Raw genomic sequence first — 11,961 nt, forward strand, 5'->3', positions numbered from 1 at the left:
GTCGTCTTCTCTCATCCAGGTTGAAGTACAATGGCATAATCATACCTAATTGCAGCCTTGAATTTCTAGACTTAAGTGATCCTCCCACCTTAGCCTCCCAAGTAGCTGGAACTGCAGGTGTGCACCACCATGCCTGGCTGATTACAGTATTTTTGAAATTTTCTTCTGCTTCCTGTATTATATCTGTTTCCATCAAGTTCTTTTCCTTTTTTTTCTTTTCCCCCTCTGTCTTTCATTTTGGAGGCTTTCTTCAAGTTTCTGATACATGACTGCCTATTCATATTTAAGGGGAAAGCACTAAAATGCTCATTGAAAGCTCATTGGCTGGTATAGATTTGTTGACTGGTAGACTTCCCTGTAGGTTGATTGGTATCTACCTGGACTTTTGTTGGGGTACCTGAATGGCGGTTTTTTGGTAGGTGTTATTTTTGAGTCATTTACTTTAGAGAAGAATTCTCCAAACTCCTACATGGAGGATATGAGTCTAGTGCCAATGTGCTGAGAACAAATTTGGGGAAGGGCATATCATTAAGGAAGAAAGAGACGAAAAACAGAGAACTTGTTTGAAATTTAGTAAACCAAGCATAATAAGGTTAAGGCTCACTTCCTGAAATGTATTTCAGGCTGGGTGTAGTGGCTGACACCTTTAATCCCAGTACTGTGGGAGACCGAGGAGGGAGAATCACTTGAGCTCAGGCGTTCGAGACCAGCCCTGGTAACATAGGGAGACTTCCTCTCTACAAAATTAAAACAAGAGAGAGAAAAAAGAAACATGTTTCAGGTCTGTGTCTGTGTAAAACAAAGATGATTGCAGCCTACAACAAGAAATCCAAAGACTGAAGGCTACAGCTTTAGGAATATGATAGGGCAAAACTAAGAAAATAAAACAAAAAAGAAAAAAAAAAGGAATATGGTATGGCTTGGAGAATATTAGTAGTATTCACTAGCTGACATTTTATTGAGTGCCTACTTTGTATGTGGCTTACATGTTATTTCATCTAATTCTTTACAACAACTTCGTGAGATAGGTAGTATGTATATTTTATAGATGAAAACATTGTGGCTTCCAGAGGGTAACTTTTCCCAAGATTACACAGCTAATAAATAGGACATAGCATTCCAGGTTTGATTTTGTAGCTTATGCTTGTAAGAAGTATGCAATCAGCTAGAACTTTCCAATATGTAATATGCATTTTAAAAAGTATAACCAAGTTGATTGCAAATTAGGTTTATGGCCCAGAAAAATCTCTACTTCTTTATTTTACCAAAAGAGTATCCAAAATCTAAATGCAAGAGGTCCGAGGTCATTGTGCCTGGGTTTATATTATGTGTATGTGTGTGTGTGTTTGAGATAGAGTCTTGCTGTGTGTGTGTGTGTGTGTGTGTTTTCTTTGAGACAGGGTCTCGCTCTGTAGCCCAAGTTGGAGTGCTGGTACAATCTCAGCTCACTGCAACCTCTGCCTCCCAGCTCCTAGTTCAAGCAATTCTCCTGCCTTGGCCTCCCGAGTAGCTGGGATTAAGGCACGTGCCACCATGCCCAGCACATTTTTTTGTATTTTTAGTAGAGATGGGGTTTCACCATGTTGGCCAGGCAGGTCTTGACTTCCTGACCTCGTGATCTGCCTGTCTCCACCTTCCGAAGTACTGGGATTGCAGGCGTGAGCCACCGTGCCCAGCTGGCTTACACTATAGTGTTCTGCTACTATTTAGCTGTGTAACCTTGGGCAATTTACCTAACCACTTTGAGTTTTGTTTTCCTCATTTCTGAAAGTGAGGCATGCCAGTTTCTTTCATTAAATGTTAACTTCCACTAAAAGAAGTTAACTTTAATTAAAAATCTGTACTCACAGGAAAGGAAGGCTGTTGGTGAATTCAGAACCCTGCCACAAAAGCTGTTGATGCGTGGAACTACAATATTACACAGTCAACAGAGAGCATAGGGAAGGGCATGGAGCTCTGTAAAGCTGATGGCATTCTGTTCATTATTGTATTTGGTCAACTTTGAGCTATTATTGTAAGCGTTTACATTTTTTTTCTCTGAATACGAAATGGTTTCCTAGGGATTCTGGAGATTGGAAAATGTTTAAGTTTGCTATTCTGACTTGAAAGGCAACATGTGTACAGATATCAACCATCCCGAATTAGAGTTACAGGCTTTGGCATAGATACCAGAATAGGCAGTAAACAATACTCTATTTTTTTCTCTAGTTCTCATTCAAACCGGCTTAATGAATGAACGTAAGCCTTTGCTTAGGATAAAAAGTAATTAAAATTTAAGTGCTTTATTTTTAAGCTTTGCCCAGATGTATTTGCATGGGATACAAAGTTATAGCAGTATGCAAATCTGGGACATGTGAGTCTAAAAAGAATCTTGAAACAGTAGCTTGTAAATTCTCTGTACATTCATTGATTTCGTTTCAAATAACATGTACAGTCAGGAAGGACATAGCAGTGAGATGTAATACTGTGTTCTTCCATTGCAGTGGGTAATTCCAGAATTGATTGGCCATACCATTGTCACTGTATTAATGCTCATTTCATTGCACTGGTTCATCTTCCTTCTCAACTTCCCTGTTGCCACTTGGAATATATATCGGTGAGTATAGTTTGTTTCATTTGGTGTCAAGGCAGTTTAAAAATTTTTTTAAATCGTGGTTTTTTCAGGATAGGATCTTGCTCTAGCACCCAGGCTGGAGTGTAGTAGTGCGATCTATCTTGGCTCACTGCAATTTCCACCGAAGTTCAAGTGATTCTCCTACCTCGGCCTCCCGAGTAGCTGGAACTACAGGTGTGTACCACCATGCCTGGCTAATTCTTGTGTTTTTAGTAGAGACAGGGTTTAACCATGTTGGCCAGGCCGGTCTTGAACTCCTGATCTCAAGTGATCCACCTGCCTTAGCCTCCCCAGGTGCTGAGATTATTTACAGGTGTGAGCCACTGAGCCACTGTGCGGGGCCAAAAAAAGGTTTTTAATAGGTTTGTTTTTAGAGACGGAGTCTCACGCTGTCACCTAGGCCAGAGTGCAGTTGCTCAATCTTGGCTCAGTGCAAACTCCACCTCCCAGGTTCAAGCCATTCTCCTGCCTCAGCCTGTCTAGTAGTTAGGATTCAGGTGGCCGCCACAATGCCTGGCTAATTTTTGTATTTTTAGTAGACAGGGTTTCACCATTTTGGCCAGGCTGGTCTCAAACTTCTGACCTCAAGCAGTCCGCCCACCTCCCACCTCAGCCTCCCAAGGTGTTGGGATTATAGGCATGAGCCACGTCGCCAGGCTGGAATTACATGCAAAAGCTGCAAATTATGTAATTTTTTAAAATTTTTGACTTAATACATTTAGGAAGTTTGTTCAAAATGAGCTCAATGGCCGGGTGTAGTGGCTCACGCCTGTAATCCAAGCACTTTGGAGACCAAGGCGGGTGGATCACCTGAGGTTGGGAGTTCAAGACCAGCCTGACCAACATGGTGAAACCCCGTCTTTAAAAATAAATAAATAAATAATTTAAAGAAAAAACAAAAATGAGCTCAATGGAAACCATGACTGTATATAATTTTATAGTTGGGCTATTATACATAGCATACTTTCTTGTGAAGACCTCGGGAATAATCTTGACAAACCTGCAATTGTTATATTTATGGATTGCTGCTCTACTATAGCTTCACCCACATTGGCCTCACAAAGTGCTGGGATTACAGGTGTGAGCCACTGTGCCTGGCCTTTTTTTTTCTTGAGATGGAATTTTGCTCTTGTTGCCCAGGCTGGAATGCAATGGTGCGATCTTGGCTCACCAAAGCCTCTGCCTCCTATGTTCAAGTGATTCTTCTGCCTCAACCTCCCAAGTAAATGGGATTATAGGCATGCACCACCAAGCCCAGCTAATTTTGTGTTTTTAGTACAGATGGGATTTTCCATGTTGATCTCGAACTCCAGACCTCAGGTGATCCACCTGCCTTGGCCTCCCAAAATGCTGGGATTACAGGCATGAGTCACCACACCCAGCTGACTTTTTTGTTTGTTTGTTTTTAAGATGGAGACTCGTTCTGTCACCTAGGCTGGAGTACAGTGGTGTGATCTCAGCTCACTGCAACCTCTGCCTCCTGGGTTCAAGCAATTCTCCTGCCTCAGCCTTCCGAGTAGCTGGGATTACAAACGTATGCCAGCATGCACAGCTAATTTTTATATTTTTAGTAGAAATGAGGTTTTTACCATATTGGCCAGGCTGGTCTTGAACTCCTGACCTTGTGATCCTCCCGCCTTGGCCGCCCAAAGTGCTGGGATTACAGGCTTGAGCCACTGCACCCGGCCTTCTTTTTTTTTTTTAAGAGATGAAGTCTGTCTGTATTGCTCAGGCTGGAATGCAATGGCTATTCACAGGCATGATGTAGCGTACTACAGCCTTGAACTCCTGGGCTCAAGCGATCCTCCCACCTTAGCCTCCTGAGTAGTTGGGACTATAGGTGCACACCGCTGCGCCTGGCGTCTTTCAAGTTTCTTAGTATTCTCCCATGATTAGTTGCATATACCAACACCCTAATGTGAGCTCTGGGCTGGGAACACAGATTACTTGCATTTCTGCTGAGGGCTAGTCCCAGGTTGACTTTTAGCACAGCTAGGTCTCTCTCTAGTTTCACTGAGTGAAACACAACTTTGGGAGTGAGAATGGGGACTTGAACCTTTGAGACTGTGGATCTTAATGTTATACCAGACCGTACTGTCAGTCATCTCTACTGGAAATGAAAACATACTAGAAAAGCCAGCCTTGGCGTGGCTTCTTTGTAGATAGTGGTAGAAGGCTCTATGAAGTCAAGTCCAAAGATTCTGTTTTTAGGCTGGGCATGGTGGCCCACACCTGTAATCCCAGCACTTTGGGAGGCTCAGGTGAGTGTATCACCTGAGGTCAGGAGCTCGAGACCAGCCTGGCCAACATGGCAAAACCCCATCTCTACTTAAAATACAAAAATTAGCCAGGTGTGGTGGCATGCACTTGTAGTTCCAACTACTTGGTAGGCTGATGGAGAACAATCGCTTGAACCTGGGAGGCGGAGGTTGCAGTGAGCTGAGATTGCACCACTGCACTCCAGCCTGGGCAACAGAATGAGACTCAGTCTCAAAAACAGAACAAAAAACAAAATTTAAAAAACCCAAAGATTCTTTTTTTATTTAATTATAAAGACAAAGATCATGTGTATTTATTGCCCTGGTAACTACAGTGGCAGGTTGGCTGTCTGCTGGTCACAAGTTTACCTCCTGTCTAAAAAGGTTTAAAAAATCAACAGATTATTTTCAGACTACTGTACTTTATGCTGTTAAGTATCCTTTAATGTATTTATTAGTCATTCATATAACTTCTTTGCTGTTAGACATAAAGTACAGTAGTCTACAGGACAAAGAGGCAAATACCTAGGAGTGGAATCACTTAGTCATATGGTGAACTCTATATTTAACCTTTTGAGGAACTGCCTGAATGTTTTTGGAAGCAGCTGCACTATTTTTTTTTTTTGAGACAGGGTCTCCCTCTCTTGCCCAGGCTGGAGTGCAGTGGCATGATCTTGGCTCATTATAACCTTGACCTCCTGGGCTCAAGCAATCCTCCCACCTCAGCCACCCAAAGTGCTGGGGTTACAGGTGTGAACCATTGTGCCCAGCTACATCTGCACAATTTGACATTCCCACCAACTGTTTATTGGGGGTTCCAGTTTCTCTACATCCTTGCCAACTCTTTTGATTGTGTGTCTTTTTTTTCTTTCTTTTTTTTTTTTTTTTTTTTTTTTTTTTTTTTGATGAAGTCTTGCTCTCTGTCACTGAGGCTGGAATACAATGGCGCAATCCCGGCTCACTGCAACCTCCCCCTCCCAGGTTCAGGTGATTCTCCTGCGGGATTACAGGCACCCGTCACCACACCCGGCTGATTTTGGTATCCTTAGTAGAGATGGGGTTTCACCATGTTGACCAGGCTGGTCTCGAACTCGTGACCTCAGGTGATCTGCCCACCTTGGCCTCCCAGAATTATAGGTGTGAGCCACCGCACCCAGTCTGTGTGTATTTTTAAAGTTTAGCCATACTATTGGGTGTGAAGTGTTATCTCATTGTGGTTTCCATGTACATTTCCTTAATGACTAATGATATTAAGTATCCTTTAATGTGTTTATTAGTCACTCATATATCTTCTTCACTTTATATGTTTGTTTTTTTTTTTTTTTTTTTTGAGACGGAGTTTCACTCATGTTACCCAGGCTGGAGTGCAATGGCGCGATCTCGGCTCACCGCAACCTCCGCCTCCTGGGTTCAGGCAATTCTCCTGCCTCAGCCTCCTGAGTAGCTGGGATTACAGGCACACACCACCATGCCCAGCTAATTTTTTGTATTTTTAGTAGAGACAGGGTTTCACCATGTTGGCCAGGATGGTCTCGATCCCTTGACCTCGTGATCCACCTGCCTCGGCCTCCCAAAGTGCTGGGATTACAGGCTTGAGCCACCGCGCCCGGCCCACTTTATATGTTTTTGAGCAGCTAAGTTGAAGTGAAATAAATTATGCTTTGGGAAGATTTTCCTGGAAGCAATTTGTAGTATTGATTGGGTGGAGAAGTAGGTGAGATAATATATGCTGGAACATATATCCTGGAACATATATCCCGGAAGCAATTTGTAGTATTAATTGAATGGAGAAGGAGGTGAGATAATATATGCTGGAACAGTGTTATGACACCAGGAATGAGAAAGAGACAGCTGAGAATGAGATCCTGTCATGTGTAACAGTAAGGATGGAACTGGAGATCATTACATTAAGTGAAATTAGCCAGGCACAGAAAGACAAACTTTGCCTGTTCTCACTCATTTGTGGGAGCTAAATTTTAAAACAATTGAACTCTTGGAGATAGAGAGTAGAAGAAAGGTTTACCAGAGGTTGGGAAGGGTAGCAGGGGTTGAGCGGAGAAGTGCGGAGGGTTAATGGGAACAAAAAAATAGAGAGAATGAATAAGACCTAGTATTTGCTAGCACAACAGGGTGATTATAGCAAAAATAATTTAATTGTACATTTTTAAATAACTGAAAGAAGGCTGGGCGAAGTGGCTCATGCCTGTAATCCCAGCACTTTGGGAGGCCGAGGTGGCTGATCACCTTAGGTCAGGAGTTGAAGACCACCCTGGCCAACATGGCGAAACCGTCTCTACTAGAAATACAAAACTTATAGCGGGTGTGGTGGCAGGTACCTGTAATCCCAGCTACAGGAGGCTGAGGCAGGAGAACTGCCTAAACCCAGGAGGAGGAGGTTGTGGTGGGCCGAGATTGTGCCACTGTACTCCAGCCTGGGCAACAGAGATTCAAAATTGAAGAAAAAAAAAACCTAAAAGAGTACAATTGTAACACAATTTGTAACACAAAGGATAAATGCTTGTGGTGATGGATACCCCATTTACCCTGATGTAATTATTACACATTGCATGCCTATATCAAAATATCTCATGTAACCCGTAAGTATATATACCTACTATGTGCCCACAAAAATAAAAAATCTAAAAAGAAAAAAAATGGAGACATCTAAATAAATGGTGGTAGGAAAAAAGACTGGACAAAGGTTTGATGGACTGACTATGAAAGATGAGGAAGAGAGAAATCCGAGTTTGGTAAGAAGAAATTTTTAAGGATCACTAAGAAAATGGTGACACTTATTAGATAACCTAGAAGTTAGACAAGGATGGATGTTATCTGGATCTTCCAATGAAACTACCCTCTATTCAGCTATAGTTGGGCTTCTGGAATTTAAAGGAAGATTTCAGATTTGTGGAACTCAGAGTCCTTTGCATTTCAAAGAAATGATAATTGAGAAGCTCTATGACAAGTGAGAAATCTAAGGTTGTACTAGAAGAAGCTTAGATGTGAGAGCAGGAAGAATTCATGGACATTCTAGGTTAAGACATATATGTTACACAAATGACACAGTCTGGATTTTGAAGCCCAGACACTTAAACTCATTGATCCTCTCAATCCAGCGTCCTTAATTTCCCTGTTACCATAATGAAGTTTCTAAGAACTTAATAAAATTGGTTTGGGTTTGGAGCCTCCTTTAACCTTTGTCTAATAAAAAGGGCTGTAGAAATGACTGGTATGGTAGTTTTCTACAGGTAAGTAAAAGGATTTTAGTGCATAAAATACCCTTTTCTGGAATGTTACTGTATTCATTTCAGAGGGCAGAAAATTAATAGTATTGTAACTTTAAAAAGGAAACTAAGTGGCAGCCCATGACATTATCATACTACTCTGTCCATATGTGGTATGAATTTTAAGGCTGGTATGATTGGTTCACTTTTTATTTTTGAGATGGAGTCTTGCTCTGTCACCGAGGCTGGGGCTCAATGGCGCAGTCTTGGCTCACTGCAACCTCTGCCTCCTGGGTTCAGGTGATTCTCTTGCCTCAGCCTCCCGAGTAGCTGGGATTTCAGGTGCCTGCCACCATGCCCGACTAATTTTTGTATTTTTAGTAGAGACGGGATTTTACCATGTTGGCCAGGCTGGTCTTGAACTCTGACTTCAAGTGATCTGCCTGCCTCGGCCTCCCAAAGTGCTGGGATTACAGGCATGAGCCACTGCACCTGGCCTGATTGGTCCACTTTTAAAAGTTGATATTATTGGCTACTTATATTTGAATACATATGCCTATGATTTGATTTTGCTTCTAATGTGTGTATCCTTTTATTTGTCAGGTACATTATGGTGCCAAGTGGTAACATGGGAGTGTTTGATCCAACAGAAATACACAATCGAGGGCAGCTGAAGTCACACATGAAAGAAGCCATGATCAAGCTTGGTTTCCACTTGCTCTGTTTCTTCATGTATCTTTATAGGTGAGTTTAGAGTCCTGGTATTTTCTTAGATGCCGTATTTGTTTTTGAAGGGTGAGATTGTTGGAGTTACTACTTGTGAGGGTCTGTCCTGCAGACTGACTAAACGATGGATAAATAAAGTACACTGACAGAGACATTATGCTTTGCTAGTTTGGCTGAATGTGACTGGTCAGCTTACAGGTGCTTTGGAGAGCGTTGTAAACAGTTCAGCTGCCAGCCTTTTTACCTAGTGAGACTCGCATTTATTTAGTAAAGTTTAAATGACAAAGGTTTGAGTTAAGACTACTAGAGTGAAGATTAAAGCACAGGTTTTGATGCTTAAAACAAATACTATTAGTGGATAATATTTTTGGTTAACTTTTTTTTGAGAGGGCTATTTGGCTTAAAGGTTAGTTTTAAGACTACGTGAGTAAACAAGTTAGTTAGGTAAACTCTTCTACATACTTTAGTTACTTGTTTTACTTGTTAACTAAATGCAAGGGGGATTTAGGCTGCTTTTAGCTGAAACTTACTGAAACTATGAAAAAACATTTAGGCCTTTTAAAAGGGTTTGAAACTGTATTTCATAACTTTCTCTACTATTTTTCTTTTAATATTTTTCTGCTACCTTGAGTGAGTTCTTATGTCTCCCCCTGTTTTGTTTTTAATATTAGGTTTTGTTGACTGAAGAGATGTTGCAGCAACTGGTCTGTTAGGCAAGGTCGTTATTGCTTTTATTCTGGTTTTGCATTTTAGAATTAACAAATAACATAGAACAGTTATGAATACAGTCAGCAACATTTTTATTAGTTAAAGAGTGATTTCTAGGAGGGGGGTTTAACTAGGAGAGATGATTTTGCACACTTTTCTATATGGCTGTTTGTTGGGTGTGTAGATTTATAGTGTGAAGGGATTTAAAAATTTTAAGTTGCTTTACATTTGCTGTTAAATTGTTATGAAAGGTTTTTTAGAGGTGTTTCACTTTTTTTTTTTTTTTTTTTTTTTTTTTTTTTTTTTTTTTTTTTTTTTTTTTTTGTTTTTTTTTTTTTTTTTTTTTTTTGAGACGGAGTTTCGCTCTTGTTACCCAGGCTGGAGTGCAATGGCGCGATCTCGGCTCACCGCAACCTCCGCCTCCTGGGTTCAGGCAATTCTCCTGCCTCAGCCTCCTGAGTAGCTGGGATTACAGGCACGTGCCACCATGCCCAGCTAATTTTTTGTAGTTTTTTAGTAGAGACGGGGTTTCACCATGTTGACCAGGATGGTCTCGATCTCTTGACCTTGTGATCCACCCGCCTTGGCCTCCCAAAGTGCTGGGATTACAAGCTTGAGCCACCGTGCCCGGCCAGAGGTGTTTCACTTTATCTTGACTATGTATTGATTGATTTTATGGTAGAGAAGTGACACATATGCTTATGTTCTTAGTTGCAGCTTAATTGCTGTTGGAATATTAATGTATCTTGTCTCTTCTCCACATATTCTACAGCAGCCTTGAGGACTTGAAGATGTGCAGGAATTTTTTGATTGATACTTTGCTGTAAAAGAAGTTAATTAGACACATTTTTGTCTAGATTATTTATAAAAGCAGCTGTTTTTATTGACTAAGTCATAGATGCTACTGCAAGGCTGGCAGTTGCTAGGATGACTATGGCTGAGACTATAAAGGCCATGAGTGTAACTATGAATCTTTTGTGTTTGACTTGGGACAGGGCATGTTTTAAGGTGGAAAGGGCAGAGGAACTTTGCTAATTGCCTGTTAAATTGGTAGGAATGCTTCAGATTTTAATATTACGACACTAGTAATTTTTAAATTAGATATGTTGTGATTAGTGATACCTGAGGCAAACTAATCTTGTTTTTGCACTTGGGTTACAAACGTGGAGTTTTGGGGTATAATGGAAATGTTAGTTCTTGTAAGGAAAACATATGGATGGCTAATGCAAATTAGGCACTGATTAGTGTTATGAATAAAGTTTATAGTATAGTTGTGACTGGAATTATGATGTGCTTTATGCTAGGTGTTAAGGGAGGTGCTAAGGTGTCCTAGGCACCGTAAGGTGCTTTGGGGTGGCATGGATTTTACTTGGGGTATGTTAATTTTTTTGGCTAAGTAGTTACGTTATTATAGGCTGGGAAGTGGGTGTCTAAGTAACAGGACAGAAAAAAGGCAGAATAGAAGATGGGCTTAATAGAGTGTAGCAGATACAGGTTGCAGGCAGAGAGAATAAAAACGAAACAAATTATTTGGAGTGAATGATGTCTGTGTTTGGAGTAGGATTCGCTTAGCCTCTTGCATTCTTTTTTAGCATTCTTCAGGTGACGTTTGGGGCATGTGTCTGTAGGATTTTTCTTAGGCTGGCTTGAGGTTTTTTTTTTTTTTTAATGAGGACGTAGCTTTTAGGCTGGTGCTGGCGTACTGGAAATTTAGAGGTTGTGCCTGTGCTAAGAGACCTTTATAACTTTTACAAGAGAGCAGGTTAGTGCTTTAAGAAAAACTTGTGCTTTATTTTAGTGTTTAGTTTACAGAAAATCTAGATACTTTTTTTAACTTTAGCTAATAAGTTTACGTAGAATTTTTTTCACAATTAACATTTTAAAACTTGCTTAGACTTTTAAAACAAAATTATACATTTTCCACATAAATTTTTTTACCACTCCTCTGCCACTCCATAAATTTTTATAACATTTATGACTTTTACAGTTTTTAACATGCCTTAACTTTGTCTTTTTCTCCTTCTCTTTTTGTTTTACTTCTCTTTGCTTCCTTGTCTCTCTCTCTCTCTCTCATTTTTACACTTTTTTTAGTTTAACTTTTTTTGTCTTTTCTTTAGTTTTACTTTTTGTGTTTATTTTTTATTTTTTACTTTTTAATTTCTCTTTCTAATCTCTTGCTGCCTTGAGAAGTTTTAGCAAAGTGCATTTTTACAGCTGATTGAAATTTGTTATTTAAATTTAGAAAATTAAGGGTAAATAAGGCTTGTACTAGTAGTGTTGCCTTTTACTATAGAAAACAGGTTTTGCAACTTATTAGTTTATAGGAATTTTTTTATTGGGGACAAAGCTATATGGCTTTTAATTGCTCTTTAATTTATGGGCTAGCTGTAACTTCTTTCTTTTTTTGTTTTTTTTTTTTTTTTTGGGACGG

The 11,961-nt window shown here is 40.2% G+C and overlaps 1 protein-coding gene across 5 annotated transcripts in view; it reads left to right on the top strand.

Annotated features, from left to right (window-relative positions):
- CNIH4 (cornichon family AMPA receptor auxiliary protein 4) overlaps positions 1-11,961 on the top strand; it is a 49,932-nt gene that overhangs the window by 32,136 nt on the left and 5,835 nt on the right. For 4 of the 5 annotated variants that reach the window (XM_037737727.1, XM_037737726.1, XM_017526398.2 and 1 more), the window contains 2 exons: positions 2,484-2,596; positions 8,700-8,840. In XM_037737727.1, coding sequence (XP_037593655.1) covers positions 2,529-2,596; positions 8,700-8,840 — 209 coding nt within the window. In that variant the 5' untranslated portion in view covers positions 2,484-2,528. Of the gene's footprint in view, positions 1-2,483; positions 2,597-8,699; positions 8,841-11,961 lie in introns of those variants that run through there. The other variant, XM_017526401.2, reaches the window with a different exon arrangement.

The sequence above is a fragment of the Cebus imitator genome, unplaced genomic scaffold (genome assembly GCF_001604975.1).
Source record: "Cebus imitator isolate Cc_AM_T3 unplaced genomic scaffold, Cebus_imitator-1.0 Scaffold42, whole genome shotgun sequence".
Classification (NCBI taxonomy): Eukaryota; Metazoa; Chordata; class Mammalia; order Primates; family Cebidae; genus Cebus; species Cebus imitator.